Raw genomic sequence first — 14,895 nt, forward strand, 5'->3', positions numbered from 1 at the left:
CACAACAAACCACTGTAGGCCACTTGTGAAATCCAGCATAGAGACCTGGACGAAGGTTCACATTGTACCACCTCGGGTCAGAGGCCAGAACGCGCTGATCTTCAGGCTCCATTGGTGCCCATGGCCGTTTTACTTATGACCCACAAGAATTCTGTGTGAAGGAAACGATGCGAAGAACACAATGAGAATTTGAAAGGGGTTAAAATAAGCGGGGTGTAGGCTATATGTCAAATTAGTTAACGCAGCCATGTCAACTGTTTATATTAATTCAACAGATGATTTTGCACTGACCGTTGCTGTTCTTGTGAATGTTGTGACACGTCTTTCATGAACCTTAATTGAATGTGAATCTTTCCTAGGTTTTGATTAAAAGCTAAAAGTATGGTGTAATAAAAAGATTTATTTTTGTAAACAATTTTATTTATTTGACTGATTTCACTGTCAGGAAACTGTGTTTTAATATAGGCTATAAGGCTGTGCTTGTATATTATCAAAATGCTGACAGAATGTGGAATCATAGTACAGAGCTTTGTATACAAAGTCCACAAGGCAGTACCATGATGTCCTCTCTGTGTATCTTCAGGCAATCTATTTCCATATTGCCCCAAATAGGGAACATTATATTATACATGTAATATCTCCCAGCTTGCCAAAAAACTGAGCATCACACCTTTTAAAATCCAGCAGCATCTTAATTCATCTGAAAGTGATGAAATACTATCCACATTGTATTTGACTGATCAAAGTTTCTTTTCTTGGTTAAACATGGATATCATCGTTGGATTTACTTATAATGTGAATGCCATGCTCACCTAAACATGCTCAAATAAAACCTTTTCTCCACGTATTTAACAGTGAACTTCCATCATTTTCACACTTCATTTTGTCTTTACTGATATTTCTGTTTAATCAGCTATACAAAACATTTCGATTAACAGTTGCATCGTATCAGAAACTTTAGCTTATGTGGCATTTCAAGGACGGTAAGATTAAGAGGACTAATCAGAGAGAAATTAGTAGCTTCAAATCTTAGTTTTGGCCCTGGATAAAAAACAGCACTTAAATCAGAGAAGACTAGCTATGATCTAGAAGAAAGTAAGCAGGCTCGAATTTTTTTTTAAACTAAGATATTAAATGCTTTTTCTGTTGAAGAGAGTATTTTCAGTTTTTTTTCTTCCTCCAAGACTGTATAAATGACATCAACACCAAATCATTCATCTCAGAGAAATTTAAATTTATTCACAATCTGACGAGACAAAACAAAATAGATCTGCATAACAAAAAATAAGACAGCAGCGCTTCATATAAAATATCTTTCCGTATGAAAAAATAATTACCTGAACACAGTCACTGTCGCCTTTCCATTCTCTATTAGTGCAACATGTAAATGAACAATAGGCACGGGGTGGATCTGCAGTCTAACCTCGAAGGCCTTGGCCCCCCACTGCACTCGCCCCTCGGGTTCTTTCGATACAATTCCTGCCTACAACACCAGAGGGTGCTAAGCAGTATTTAGGTTTAAGCCAGGTGATTCTACAAATAGGTTAATATCATTAGAAACAGACAAGAGCATGATAATGGCCTTAAAAGAAACGGAGCTCTGGATCCTGATTACTGCTGGTAGTCGGAAAACATTTGCTTTTAGAAAAGACATGGCGCCCCCCTTTGGCTGTCGGTATAAAATACTGCATTTCATTAAGACATGGAAAAAAGCATTGGGCCCATCTTAGTACAACTATTTTTAACACAGAACAACCTACACATTTTTTAAGTGCCATCTTCTGATGCACTGCATTAACTGAGAGAACTGCATTGGGGAATACTGTTGATAAAGTCCTACAGAGTATCCAAATGAACTTTAATTCATGATCTGCTGTCAGACTATTCATTAAAATCAAAGGATGAGGACTTAAGAATTTAACGGGCCAATGAAAACGAATCATGAATACCTTTAATTAAACTATGTACATCACCAAATGCGGTTTAGGATTAGCCAGCCAACTACATAGAGGGAGTTAAAGGCTACAAGGAACTGAGAGTTTAAGGCATTATCCTTTAACAAATACAGTAGTCTATCACAATTTTTTTTTCAGACCAAATTAATTATACCATAAAAAGGATCATATACTATCATCAAAATGATGTGTTTGCTATTGCTACAATATGTATTTATACAAATTATGGTTACATAACTGACATTCAATAATTAAAGAGTTAAAATAAGCTTATTTCATTTCGAGGCCATATTAGACTTACAGATAAAGGAAGAAAAAAAACACTAATTTTATAACTCCTCTTAAGTGCCTGTTTTGGAGACATCTGAGACACTCAAGATCACTCATGATTGAGTTATATGCAAGTAAGGACTAATTTCTCCTGCTTCAGAATTGGTCTTTCACAAAGCAAGACATTGCAGAATACTACTCCTTTAGTGTACCTGTGAGTGAATGCTAGAATTGTTTTGTGAGTTTCAAGGCTACAAGGGGGGTTATTTTAGCTTGCATAACCACATTATCTCTGAAGGTCACATTTCAGTTATGGTGAGCTTTTTCCCCCCATTCCTATTAAATCGAACTACTAATACGCATGTTAGAGGAGTAAGATAATCTCTTGATGAAGACCAAAGGAATTTTTCATTTTAACATAAATTAAAGTCTTACATAAAACACTTCAAAATGAAACATGTACAAAAGTACAGGAACAAAAGTAGCACTTGTACAAAAATAAATACCAGTGTAAGCACTGCCCTCGCCCGCCCGTTTTGGTGTCCCAGTCAGGACGCTAAAACCCCTCGCCGGATGATGTCCGAGGTGTAGCGCCTGGCCATGATGTCGTGGCTGCGCAGGCGCTGGGTTTGGCACCGCTTGCCCTGCGCGTCCTGATCTGACTGGCCGCTCTCGGCACCCTTTGCCGCATCTGCGTGGTTCTCCGAGCCCACCCGCAGGCGAGTTCTGAGCGTCGGAGGTGCAGCATGTGTTGCCACGGAGCTTCGGTCTGATGTTCTGCGGGGGCAGGAGGGGGGTTCCGGATGCGGAACATGGGGCTCTGACTCTACCTGCCCCACCGTCTCCCCCCCCTGTTGCCCCCGTGTGGTCCTCTCGCTCTTTTTGGGGATTCGGAAACTGCCCCAGTCCTTGAGATTCGCCGACGCCGAACAGTCTTGGCTAGAGCTGGACCTCCTTAGAACTCCGTTGTACTTTGATTCCACGGCAACAGCTGACGGAGGGGCCTTGGTCTGGGTGACTGTCTCCGTGGTGTCGGCATTTTCCACTGGCTTCTGCTGCTGATGCTGCTGCTCCTGAGGGACCCTCAGCCCGGTTCGGAGTTTGGATCGGACTGGGGAGGGATCCCTTGGTCTTCTCCTCCGGTCTTCCATGTTGTAGATCTGGGTGTGGGGGGGGATGGTGACGGGGGTCAGCCTGAGGGTAGGAATGAGGTTCGGGAGCGTGTGGGGGAGGCCGAGGTCCCCAATTCGCATGCATGTCTCCGTGGTTACGATAGTGCTACTGGTGCTCTGCTTCTCACTGGCATCAGTAGGCTTAGCTGTGGCCGCTCTGGTCGTATCGCCCCGGGTGATCCGACGGGTATTCGCAGCCGGCGCCAGGTCTGGGCTGCTATCCGTTTCCTTGGGCAGCCTGCCCGGAACAACCCCGTTGGTCCGAGGCAGCTGGGACGGAAACACACCATTGGCTCGCAGCGTCTTTGCTGGAAGGATGCCATTGGTCTTGGGAGGCTTGGGCGGGCTCTCCGCCCGTGAGGATCTGGAGGTGCTTACTGCTAGCTGGGTCTCCTCCAGTTTGAGCCCTGGGTCGGGGGGAGCCTGAGCAGAACTGAGGGGTGCCTGGGTAGCGGTGCTGGGAGGAGGGGGAGTGTTGAGGGCCGAGTGGCCTTTAAGGGCCCTGGGAGAGGAGTAAGGCACACTCTGAGGCGCTCTGAAGTAAAACAGAGCTTCTGACAGACGTCTCGTTTTGGACAATCCTGGGGTTGGGAGAGATTTAGAAAGAGACACAGGAGAAAGGGAGGGAGAGAGAGCGCTTGTGAGATGTATAATGATCAAAACACACATTTGTTATAAACTCAACACAGACACAGTGTCTGTGTAGACGGCCTATATACAGTATATGAGGCATGTTTATCCACAGATAGAGTGCGTGATCGTAAGGCATACGTCTGTGTGAAGATGGGACATGTTTGTGAGTAATGGTGTGAGCTTGCTGACGCACCAGTGAAGCGGTCATGCTCCAGCAGTTTGATGTGCTGCTGGAAGATCTGCTCCTGGACGCGGCACACGGAACGCTTGATCTTCTCCCGCCGCGTCACCATGTAGGTCAGGTTTCGCACCTGAGAAACACAAACAAGCGTGAGGTCAAAGATTCCCGTCAGGAGTGTGTGTGGAGTTAGCGAGTGCAAAGGCAGAGGATTACTTGAAACACTTTTCCCTCCTATGGTGTTTGGCTTCCAAATGCCAAACACCTCATCATGAACACTGCAACCTAAACTTAGTAGAGAATCAGATGAGGCGATCTACCGTGGGGAGGAACATTCCAAAGCTCAGGCATTTCTGGGGTTTGTTTGTAAGTTATCATTGATAGGGAATACTATGTATGTCTCACAGCAAAGACAGGAGGAAAAAAGAGCATATCTGGGAGAATGCAGGCATTCACTTGTGAAATAATGGCAACTTTACAACATTTTCATCACAACATAGAGCCAGTTTGAAAAAAGTATAGCCACAAGGCAACCAAAGAGGTCAAGCAAAAACCTTGACCCATTCTGGCATTAGTTAGTTTTGTTGTATCTTCGTTGTAAACTGTATCTCCTCCACTGATGTCATGGTAAAACACCGCAATAACGGCTACACTGAAGAAATAAAATCATGCCCCAGAAAGAGTTTCTTCACCCAGTTTTAACAATTTAAAAGCTCTTATTTTAGTACATTACAGCAACCTTTACAACATTTACAAATCTGTCTCATAGCAACTGATAGCAACATACCATAGGCATGTGACATGTGACCACAAGTTTAGGACCAAATTAAAAATGCCCTTACATTGACACAAGTATGAGAAATTAAGGATTGCAGTCAAATCAATACATGACTTAAGCTCTGATGCTGCATATGGAGAAGCAGGTAAAGCCACATCTAACTACCCATCATAATAATGAAATTAAGTTATCACTCTGCTCTGATTGAATGCTGTGTTTATTTGCAAAGTTCCTGCCAGGCAAAATAAAATAAAGAGGGCTGTGCTGTGCTGTGCTGTGCTGTTGTTCTCTCAGCGGCTCTCTGTGGCAGGAAGTTTAACCGACTCGAGTCTTCCTGCCCGCCGCCGCACTGTACACCCACTTCCTGCTGCTCCCTGTCTCTCTGCATCGCCCCTGGTTACGACCGGCTCTACCTACCCGCTCCAGGTCCTGGCGCAGGTGGGTGAAGAGGCGGAGCCTGCGCAGGAGGACTTCCTGTTCGCGGCGGGCGAGGCTCTCCTCCTCCTCCCTTTTAGGCGTGATGAGCGGCTGATTGAGGTTGACGCGCCGCTTTAGCTTCCAGTACTGGTACACAAAGTCCACCGTCTCCCCCGGCAACCCCAGGCTCTTGGCCACGTCGCCCATGGAGACAAAGCGGTAGAACTCATCCTCCAGCTGCTGCAGGCGCTGCTTGCGCTCGCTCAGACGGATGCCCTCCGCTTGGGGAAGGTCCGGAGTAGGGCGGGGGTTAGATTTGGGGTCCCTGCCCTTCCTCCCGCCCCTTTGACTCGTTTCCTCTCCCTTCTCTTCCTTTTCTCCAACCTCCTCTTCCTTGCCTGTCTTGAGACCAGAGTGCTGAGGACAGAAGGACTTGAATTTGACCTCGTCTGCCTCTGTGAGGATGGTGCTCATCTTGAGGCCTGCGCGTTGCCCACAGGTGATGTGGAACGCTGTGCGACAGCTCTTGGCAGAACACTGAGGGAGGAGGACGAAGATAGACACATGGGTAAACGCAGATGTTCACACAGACAGATACTTATCATTTGTCACACAAAATAATAGCACCTGCTACGGCTACAGAATTCCGTATCAATAGTTTGAACAGTATCGGTCCGGAATGGTTTCTACTCTCTTTTTTAGAGATTTTGACAAATTTTCCATTTCTCCATATGGTAAAGGGTGAAAAATGGTTGCATCCCCAGCTGTGCTGATTCTTAGTGCTGTTTGGAACGCAGCAATGCTGACCACTGGACCACCGACACACCTTAACATCAAGGGGCCCCGGACTATTAAGCCACTACTGACACGGATCTGTAGCAATAGTGCCAATCTTATCGCTACAGAATTCCGTACCAATAGTCTCTTTGTAAAGGAATACTAATCGCTCAATGATAATTCTCAAAACAGTACAATAACAATACATCCACAGATATAACAGGACTAAATTCATTAGAACATTAATTTCTTTTACTTCATATCAGAATAAGACAAATACATATATCTACATCAATAAAATCATTTTAAATTGACTGTAATTTAAAGCCCACAGAGACACAGCATACCTGTATGCAGGCGCCCGACCGGTCTTTGCAGAGGCAGCAGCTGAGAGCCCAGCGGTTGCTGGGGATGTGGGAGATGTTGGTGATGGGCTCCATCTTCTCTGGGTTGCCTATGCTCACCTACCACACACACACACACACACACACACACACACACACACACACACACAAAGAGGCAAGGGAAGGAGGGGTGACTATCAAACACAGGGACACTAAATCAAACCACAGGAACCAGATTTTATTTAGTAGTATTGAGTCACAGCTGGTGTATAACCAGCTAATGCCTTCACTCTGAAGGCCAGTTCACACCAAAGATTCATGATGAATCAAAACTTTTGCAGAATATCACAGAGACAAGTTGCAGCGGTGTGAATTAACTGTTGCAAATCGTTGACGGCGGTCTGAGGCAGTTGAGAAAGCATTTGTTGTGTCAAAACGCGATTGCAAGATTTCAGAACGCCTGTAACTCACAGCTTTTGTCAGTCAAGACACGGCATTATTGAAGATAACTACTTATTAGCTTGTGTAACCCACCTGAATAAGTGGGTAGAATAGTAGTCGCGTGTAATTCTTTCACGCGACCGTCTCCAAGGAGATCTTTTGTTTTCTTTTCATTATACTACTTTCTTTGATACCCTGGATACACCCCAATTGATTTCTGCTCCTCGAAACCCTCTTTTTTACCTTTTAAATCGTTTTCTTATCAATTCATATTTCTTTGCTTTAAATCATTTTACTTTTTCTACTTGATTTCCTTGACGTGAACTTGACCTGAACCTGACCTGAATTGTTTATGATATGATCCGATCTCCGGTGAGTAATTAAACTGACCGTTTGTTTTACCCATCGTAATTCTTAAAACCAATCGGAGAATTTCTTTTAATGTTTGTGTATATAGTATTGTTAAATGAAGATTGATATGTGTGTACGTTAAAGACAATATTAGTGTTATTATCGAATCGGGAGTTAAATGGTTCGGGATAGTTGAATCGGGGAAATTATAGTTGTTATTGTTGAATCACGAATGATATATGTTGTATGTTGTATGATATAAGTGTTAATATTGAATCGGAGTTATATGTCTTTGTATAGGGGAATTGGGGAATGTATAAAGGTGTTATAATTGAATTGGGAATTAACTATAGGCTATTAACTTATAGAAATACTAAGGAGGTTGATGTAATTAACAGACGTTGGAGAGGGGCCGTTGGAGTGGAATGTTCCGCGGCTCGCGCACAGTGCGATCCCTTTGATTAATTTGAACATTAGATTTTAGATTCTTTGATTATTAATTGTATATTGCTGATTGTTCTGTTGACCTGCTGTACGCAGATTGTTTTTTTATGTACCTTGGAACATTGGATGGCGAGCTACCCAAAGAGCGATTGAACTGCGTGGACTGGAGAAAGATAAGCCTCACATATACTGACTTTCACCATTGCACACACTATTTGTTTTGTCTGTTTAATTGTTTTATTTGATAATTAATAGAGCTCTCTTTTCTTTTGTATTATTGTTATTATTATTGTTATTATTATTGTTATTATTATTATTGCTGTTATTCTTATATCTTTATATTTAATAAAACCATTGTATTTATAATAGATAGATTAGTCTTGTTGTCAGTTTTCTCCCCCCTCCAATGCCGAGCCTATTATTAGCCCTAAGGATATTGTATCTGTCATAACTGAACCATCATATATATTGTTACGCTCCTTAGAGTACAGGGGCGCTACACTTGGTTTGAAGAACACCCATGTCAGTTAGAAAGCACAAGCTAATAAATTCACAAAAACAAACAGCTAGGTCATATCTGGCTACAACGAGTGGTGTAACAAAGACAATGTTATGGAAACGTTGGTGCTGTTGTACTCGGTCTGAAGCCCCAATTGTAGAATGCTTTGTTGCAGGAAGCTGCTGCTTTCAGTAAGTTGCAGCTCGTCTTGTCGCAAACCTTTGGTCTGAACTGGCCTTAAGAGAAACTGAATACTGTATAAGAACAACAGTCAGCCATCAACAGCCCAGTCAGCAGAGTCCTGTTACAGTCCCAAAAGAATTATGGGATGTGTCCCAGTTTGTAATTCAAGGAAAGGTGAGAAAAACGAACATTAATGGAGGATACCTGAGCCACCCCTCCTCTTTGGTATCACTGCTCATAACCTATTCATTACAGTTGGCAGTACTAGTTTTATGTTAACTTTTCATAAATTGTTTCTTCAAAGCAGGACTTTATTAAGAACCTCACAGTTCTACAACCGTTACTTGTTCAGGCCCTTGCGTCTGTAAAGTGCCTTGAGGCAGTTGTACTGTTTTGGTGCTATATAAAAATAGAATTGAATTCTAGAAATCTCACAGCAAAACTGCTCTCTGCCATCAGCCTCTCTGAAGAATCTTCCCATTATTGTCAAAAAGTGAACTCTAAAGAACCTCATAACCACCCTTTAAAGGAACAGTTATCTATTCTGCTGAAAAATTGTTGATATTTGAGCTCAACAGCCAATCAAATTGCACCCTTCTCTTCTGTACTCCTGAAGCAATGTGTTGATTGGCTGGAATAGTGTATGCCTCAGTCCAAACCACTTTGTTTCCCATGTACAGAGCAAGGACCGTGTACAAACTTTTTTTTTGTAGAATTTAACAAAAAGTGGATTCGATTAGAATGGCGGAGTTAGGCTTAAAACTGCACCTGTGGTGAAGAGTCCTGACTGAGTGTTAAGTGTGTGTGCAACTCACCTCTGGGATCCAGAGCGCACAGCTCACATGGACCCACTTTGTGCCGCTGCGAGTCGGCTTCATGGCGCCACCCTTTTTCGGGCAGAGCTGGCATCTCGGGAGGATGCCCAGGGCACAGATACGGCAGAGCCAGCTCCCCTCAGGCACTTTCATTATTCCATAACAGGCCTACAGCATAAAGCACACTTTCATTATTCCATAACAGGCCTACAGCATAAAGCACACTTTCAGTATTCCATAACAGGCCTACAGCATAAATCACACTGTCTGTATTCCATAACAGGCCTACAGCATAAATCACACTGTCTGTAAACCATAACATGCTAACAAGAAACCACATTACACTTTCAGTAAACCATCACATGTGTAGCCAAGCACACTCTTTCAATATGCCATAACAGCCAAACATAAAAACACCTTGCACTTTCAATAAACTATAATTTGCATCAAACACATAATGCACTTTCAGTAAAGCTAAACACACCTTGACAAGAGCACTTTCCACTTCAGGTAAACTACAGTTTCAAATGAGGGAGCACAGTATATACACACACACACCTGGTGGACACAAATGTTGCATTTGTCACAGAACACCATCTCGTTGCCATCCTCTCCGTCGGGCGACTGGCACACGTCACAAACCACGTCCTCGTCGAACTCGATGCCCAGCCCCTCTTCCGTCTCCATGGCGTGGCTTAGGCTGTCGTAGCAGCTGCGCTCAAACTCTTCCATGACCTTCTCCATGGTCAGCTCGTCTACCGTCTGCATCCCTGGGAAACAAACAACGAGTCAGGCGTTACCATGGCAGCGCCGTATACTTGCAATTGCTTTTGGATGGGTGTAATTACTGAGTAGCAGTGCTCTTCACACAAGGCAAACATAATGAAGCTGTTCTCTGTGTTCAGTAAGGGTTTCTTTTTCTGTTTGTTTGTTTTTGTCTCAAAAATCGTGCAGTAACTCAGATTCTCTCTCTAGTTATGCTGGATAAGACTAGTTCTTTACCATGCAAAATTCCAGTTTAGGTATGGCATACTACTATACTAAGAAGAGAGGGATCTTAATAGTATCCTATCCTGGACTCTCTATGCACTTCCCTCTCAGGATTGTCTATACCAAATGAAAAAGAAATAAAGGGGGTCACATCAGCAGCTGCACAGATGTGCTTCACTGTCTCTCACCCATCTGACTGAGCTCTTTGTTGGCGTAGTGTAGCCAGGCCACATCCTCCTCGTCGAGGTCGTAACGGCAGACTCCCTCGGCCAGCGTCCGGATCCCCACATAGCCCAGAACGGGAGGCTCTACACCGGAGGAACGGATCATCTTCTTGGGTCTACTGAACATGACCGCAGAGGGCTTCTCAGCCACAGGGCTTCAAAGAAAATGGCAGAATATCACCAAGGTGCATAAATAGGAGACACCGGAAAGATGTATCAAGCCCTATCCACACACACATGTGGACACGCACACACACATACAAAAGACAGGCCAGTTAAACAGACAAATTCGTTATTTACATACACACACTAAAAGTTATTGTATTGTTATTATATTTTTCCCCAGTGATGGATAAAAGGTAGATGTTGATATGTGCAGAGAGGCTGGGGTTACATACAACAGATTCCTAAATACCCACAGTTTGCTTTAAGTTAGTTACTTTAATGTTATCTCTGATGCATCATAGTGAGAGAGATAAATACACAGTGTGATTGAGAAATACTGAAGGGGCTCGTACCAGACACCTGGCTGAGGTACGGCGTGGGGGCTGACAGGCACCTGGACACCCTTCTCCCACTCCTGCCTCCAGGGGTCGGCCAGCACGTAGTAGTCCTCTGGGTTCAGCTGGTACGAGTCGTGCAGCTTCATAGCTGTGATCAGGTCTGTCCTGAAAACCTGGCGCAGAAGACGATACACACTCAATAAATCGTTCACGCAATCTCTCAATATATTCACCCATCAATCATGCAATCTACTAGACAACAAAAAAACGAGAAACCAAAATCAGACAGTCTACTGCTATTTGATCAACGGACTGGTCGATCCACGATGGAAAGCATGCGACACAGCGAGCGCTGAACACAGAGTTAGAGCGGTCACTGATAACACGTGACACAAACGGCCCTGGTTGCTGGAGGCGAGGACTGAAATGGGAAAGTACCAAAGGTACAGAACGTGTGTGTGTGTATGTGTGTGTGTGTGTGTGTGTGTGAGAGCACAAACACGTTGGTGATAAGACACCGATCACCGTTCAGAAGGGGTGGTTTACCTCAGACGCCTTTTTCCCTTTGGATCTCCGGCTCTGAGATTTGGAGTGCTGGGACAAGGATGTGGATGTGCCTGGCAAAGGGACAGGCAGTGGCAATCAGTGAGTGAGTGTGTGTGTGGGGGGGTTATGTCAGCTGACAATGATCACAGCTCCAAACAAAACATATACACTGTATAACTATCAGTTCATCGTGTGAAGAAACTGCAAGCTTTACATCCTAAAAAAATATTAATGATCTCAGATAAATAACATCACAGGCCGGCAGTTAGCCAGTAATCTCGCAGGGCCAGATGAGACTACGCCTTTTTATTATTTTGGTAAACAATGTCCGTAAAATCCACTGCTGACAAGGCTATATACCCAAAGGCTTCTATTGTGATGGAGCGTTTCTCCAGAACAGTCTTTCCAATCTTTCCAAATTTGATCTACTGCCCATACTTTGAGCTGTCAAATTTCAAACTAAGTAATACCTTCCAAACCCTATAGTCCCATGCATTTAACACGGCATGCATCTGGCCTGCAAGACTGGGTAGCAAATGGGTGTCTTCTGTAGCAATCTTACACATACAAATCCTGTCTGTCTTTACATGGACATTTAGTCATTTAGCACGTTTTTGCTCAAATTGAGTCATCGTATTGTATAGTTATATATACATTGCTATATGTATATGTGCCCCCTGAGTATCAAACCCCTTAGTGTTGCTAACACTTTGTTGAGGTCCAGGGGCCATGTTCTCTCTGTCTGACCTGGCACAACATCAGTAAAAGTCCACACTCGTTGTCTGGGTCTACACATTTTCTCTGCCTGAGTGCAAATATCCTTCTGCTTTGCCACATATTTGCGGGCTCTGGTTCTCCCTAGCCACGGCATTCATTCAATGAGGAAAAAAATGGGAAAGGAAGATATGTCTGAACAAACACAACATTAAAGCTAGTTGGATGGATATAATATGGTTAGTACAATCATTCTAATGAACAAAATCGTGTTATAATGGGGGAAAACCCTGTATCATGATATGTATGGTATCGTCACATTCTTGCCAATACACAGCCCTACTGCTTACTGCCAGTGTCGGAGTCATCACTGCTGCTTGGATGCCGAATCCGCTTCATGTTCCTGTTTGGATGACCACAGATCTGCAAAGACAAGTCCTCCACATTCAATTGCCTTCTTTGTCAGACATGATTTGTTTTGAGAAACGTTCAGAGCCTTGAACATTATTTGGACCTGTGGTATACTGTTAATTACCAAGAAAAATACACGCATAGAGAGATCAATGTCTTGACAAGACAACTTTTTCTCTGATTATTCTAAAGTTACCAAGTATCTCTGAATAAGACTTTACTTAAGAATATTTTACACATCAAAAGTAATCAAATGCAGCAAACAGTAGGAGAGCCAGCCGGAAAACTAACCAACCAAAACACCCTTTAATGTCTTGAGCTCATTGGATGTTGACGGAAGGAAAACAAAACAAGCTACTGCGCACGTGCTCACAACATTGTCATACACGTCACATCTCTAAACGTCACAATCGTCTATTATCCATGTCCATAATAAGTGTAACCATAAAGAGGAAAAAGTATATCACCTGAAACATTTATCTCTTTAAAATGCTGTAACCGTCTCTTAAGTTATGTGTTGCAGTTTGACAAACCAGACTGTTGTGCCACTAAACTTGACGTTGTTTGAGGATGCAACATCGTTTTGAAACCTCATTTATGTTATTGTGGGTTGAACAATTATCTGGTTTTATAAATAAATAAACTTCTGCTTATTTCTCTGAAAATAGTTACTTTATAAAACCCCCTTGTACCAAGCGTAAACCATTTTTGTAATAACCACGCCTTCGCTCAAACTTTAGGTGGCCTTTTCAGAGCCGGCACAAAATGTCCAAATGTATTCAATAAACTGATCGTTTTATTTGGGCAAAATACCTATATCTTGGTTGCGTGGGAATTGGTCTAATAATAATAATGTTAATAATCAATTGAACGTTACTACTTTTGCGTGAAATACTGAAATCTAACGTTTACGTTAGCTAACGTTACCTAGCACAACAGCACACGCATTGCAATCAGCTGGATAACGTTAGAAAAGTTGTGAATAACTTATTTACCTCTTAACCTTATGCTAGATGCATACACTCAATTTACATGAACGTCATAACTGACGGTAGATAATGTACAGACGCTCAATTATTAACACGTATCACAGCTGGGCTGACAGTGCGAACGTCACTGAAACATAAGAGGCACCATTTATGGAATGCTAGGACATCCCTTGATTAAGTTAGCAGTTAGCAAGCTAGCCAGCCACATTTACAGAATTATCACTGCAGACACTGGCATGGAGAGCCACGGGGTAATGCTGAGCTACTGAGATAAGGCACAAGGTTACATTTATGACTTCTTAAAGGAACCGATTAACAATAATGTCATGTGAGACCCGTGCACAGGGGCCACATGCCATTAACGGCTAATGATTCAAACTTTAAATTCTCAAAAAGACTCGTCTTGCCCCGTAGTTCTAACGTCCTCTTTAAACCCAACCAGTGACGTTTGCTTTTTTCAAACCGAACGGCTTGCGTCCCACTATTAACACCTCCGCGCTGACAAACTAATTATCTATAGAAGCACGTAACTTATATTTATTACCAGCGGCAAGCCGTGACCTCAGCTGTGCGGCTATGGTCACGTCCCCGCACCGTAATATGTAACGTTAGTGGTGGTCTGAACTTAATCTTTTGGCGCCATTTTAATGACGTACTAAATTTCCACCGGGATGCGACCATCTGTACACAAAACTGTACACGGAAATACCTCAAAACACTAGCCACATGGCTTTAAAATTGAAGGTTCATAAAGTTGTAAAGTGGTGCTTAATAAATGCAGTCTCGCAGAAGGAAATGAATAATTGAAGTGTACCTTAACTGTACAATCTGGCCGTTCGTTGCGGCGACGTTTCTGTGTAGCTAAGCAATGGTGCTGCGTGCTGTTTGAGTTGGGGCGGTAGCAGATTGTCGTTCCCCTCCCTGGACTTCAGACAAACACACACTGACTGACGTATGCATCCACTTGTCACCGCTTCATAAATGCAACTAACCCTTCCTCTAGAGGGAGCATTTCCGCTTATCATAATGCGTGTTTGCTCTCGGTCTTGCAGTTGGTTACATCGTGTCAGTGGTACATTGGCTGGAGCTTTGACATGTCTTGTCTTGTTGAGCAGAGACCAAACTGCGGTAGGCTATCTGTTTTTCACTAGAATGTGAACGTGGAGTGAATAGATGGTTGCATAACATATAAATGACGCTCCAGGGATTTGGCTCTGATGGACAGGTCACAGGCTCACCATCAAGTCTCCGTTGCACTCAT

At 43.3% G+C, this 14,895-nt stretch overlaps 1 protein-coding gene across 3 annotated transcripts; it reads right to left on the bottom strand.

Moving 5' to 3' along the window:
• Positions 1 to 1,219: 1,219 nt before the first annotated feature.
• Positions 1,220 to 14,680, bottom strand: jade1 (jade family PHD finger 1). Of its 3 annotated transcripts, XM_080850502.1 has the most exons (11): positions 14,449 to 14,680; positions 12,585 to 12,657; positions 11,521 to 11,591; positions 10,990 to 11,147; positions 10,436 to 10,626; positions 9,816 to 10,027; positions 9,258 to 9,425; positions 6,528 to 6,644; positions 5,404 to 5,940; positions 4,224 to 4,341; positions 1,220 to 3,978 (listed from the first exon to the last, which is right to left on the bottom strand). In XM_080850502.1, exons 2-11 carry the CDS (start codon positions 12,631 to 12,633, stop codon positions 2,774 to 2,776), a joined length of 2,826 nt encoding a protein of 941 aa, XP_080706628.1. In that variant the 5' UTR covers positions 12,634 to 12,657; positions 14,449 to 14,680; the 3' UTR covers positions 1,220 to 2,773. The 3 variants fall into 3 exon arrangements, with proteins under 3 accessions (XP_080706628.1, XP_080706630.1, XP_080706629.1); XM_080850504.1 differs by lacking the exon at positions 11,521 to 11,591; XM_080850503.1 differs by lacking the exon at positions 14,449 to 14,680 and having other exon boundaries at positions 12,585 to 12,761.
• Positions 14,681 to 14,895: the final 215 nt, after the last annotated feature.

The sequence above is a fragment of the Sprattus sprattus genome (assembly GCF_963457725.1).
Source record: "Sprattus sprattus genome assembly, chromosome: 13".
Classification (NCBI taxonomy): domain Eukaryota; kingdom Metazoa; phylum Chordata; class Actinopteri; order Clupeiformes; family Clupeidae; genus Sprattus; species Sprattus sprattus.

Coding starts and splice junctions, on each gene's coding strand:
- jade1 (XM_080850502.1), bottom strand. CDS start 12,633: ATGAAGCGGATTCGGCATCCAAGCAGCAGTGATGACTCCGACACTGGC. Junction 11,592..12,584: donor TGATGACTCCGACACTGGCA/GTAAGCAGTAGG, acceptor TCCCTTTGCCAG/GCACATCCACATCCTTGTCC. Junction 3,979..4,223: donor GGAGCATGACCGCTTCACTG/GTGCGTCAGCAA, acceptor TCCCAACCCCAG/GATTGTCCAAAACGAGACGT.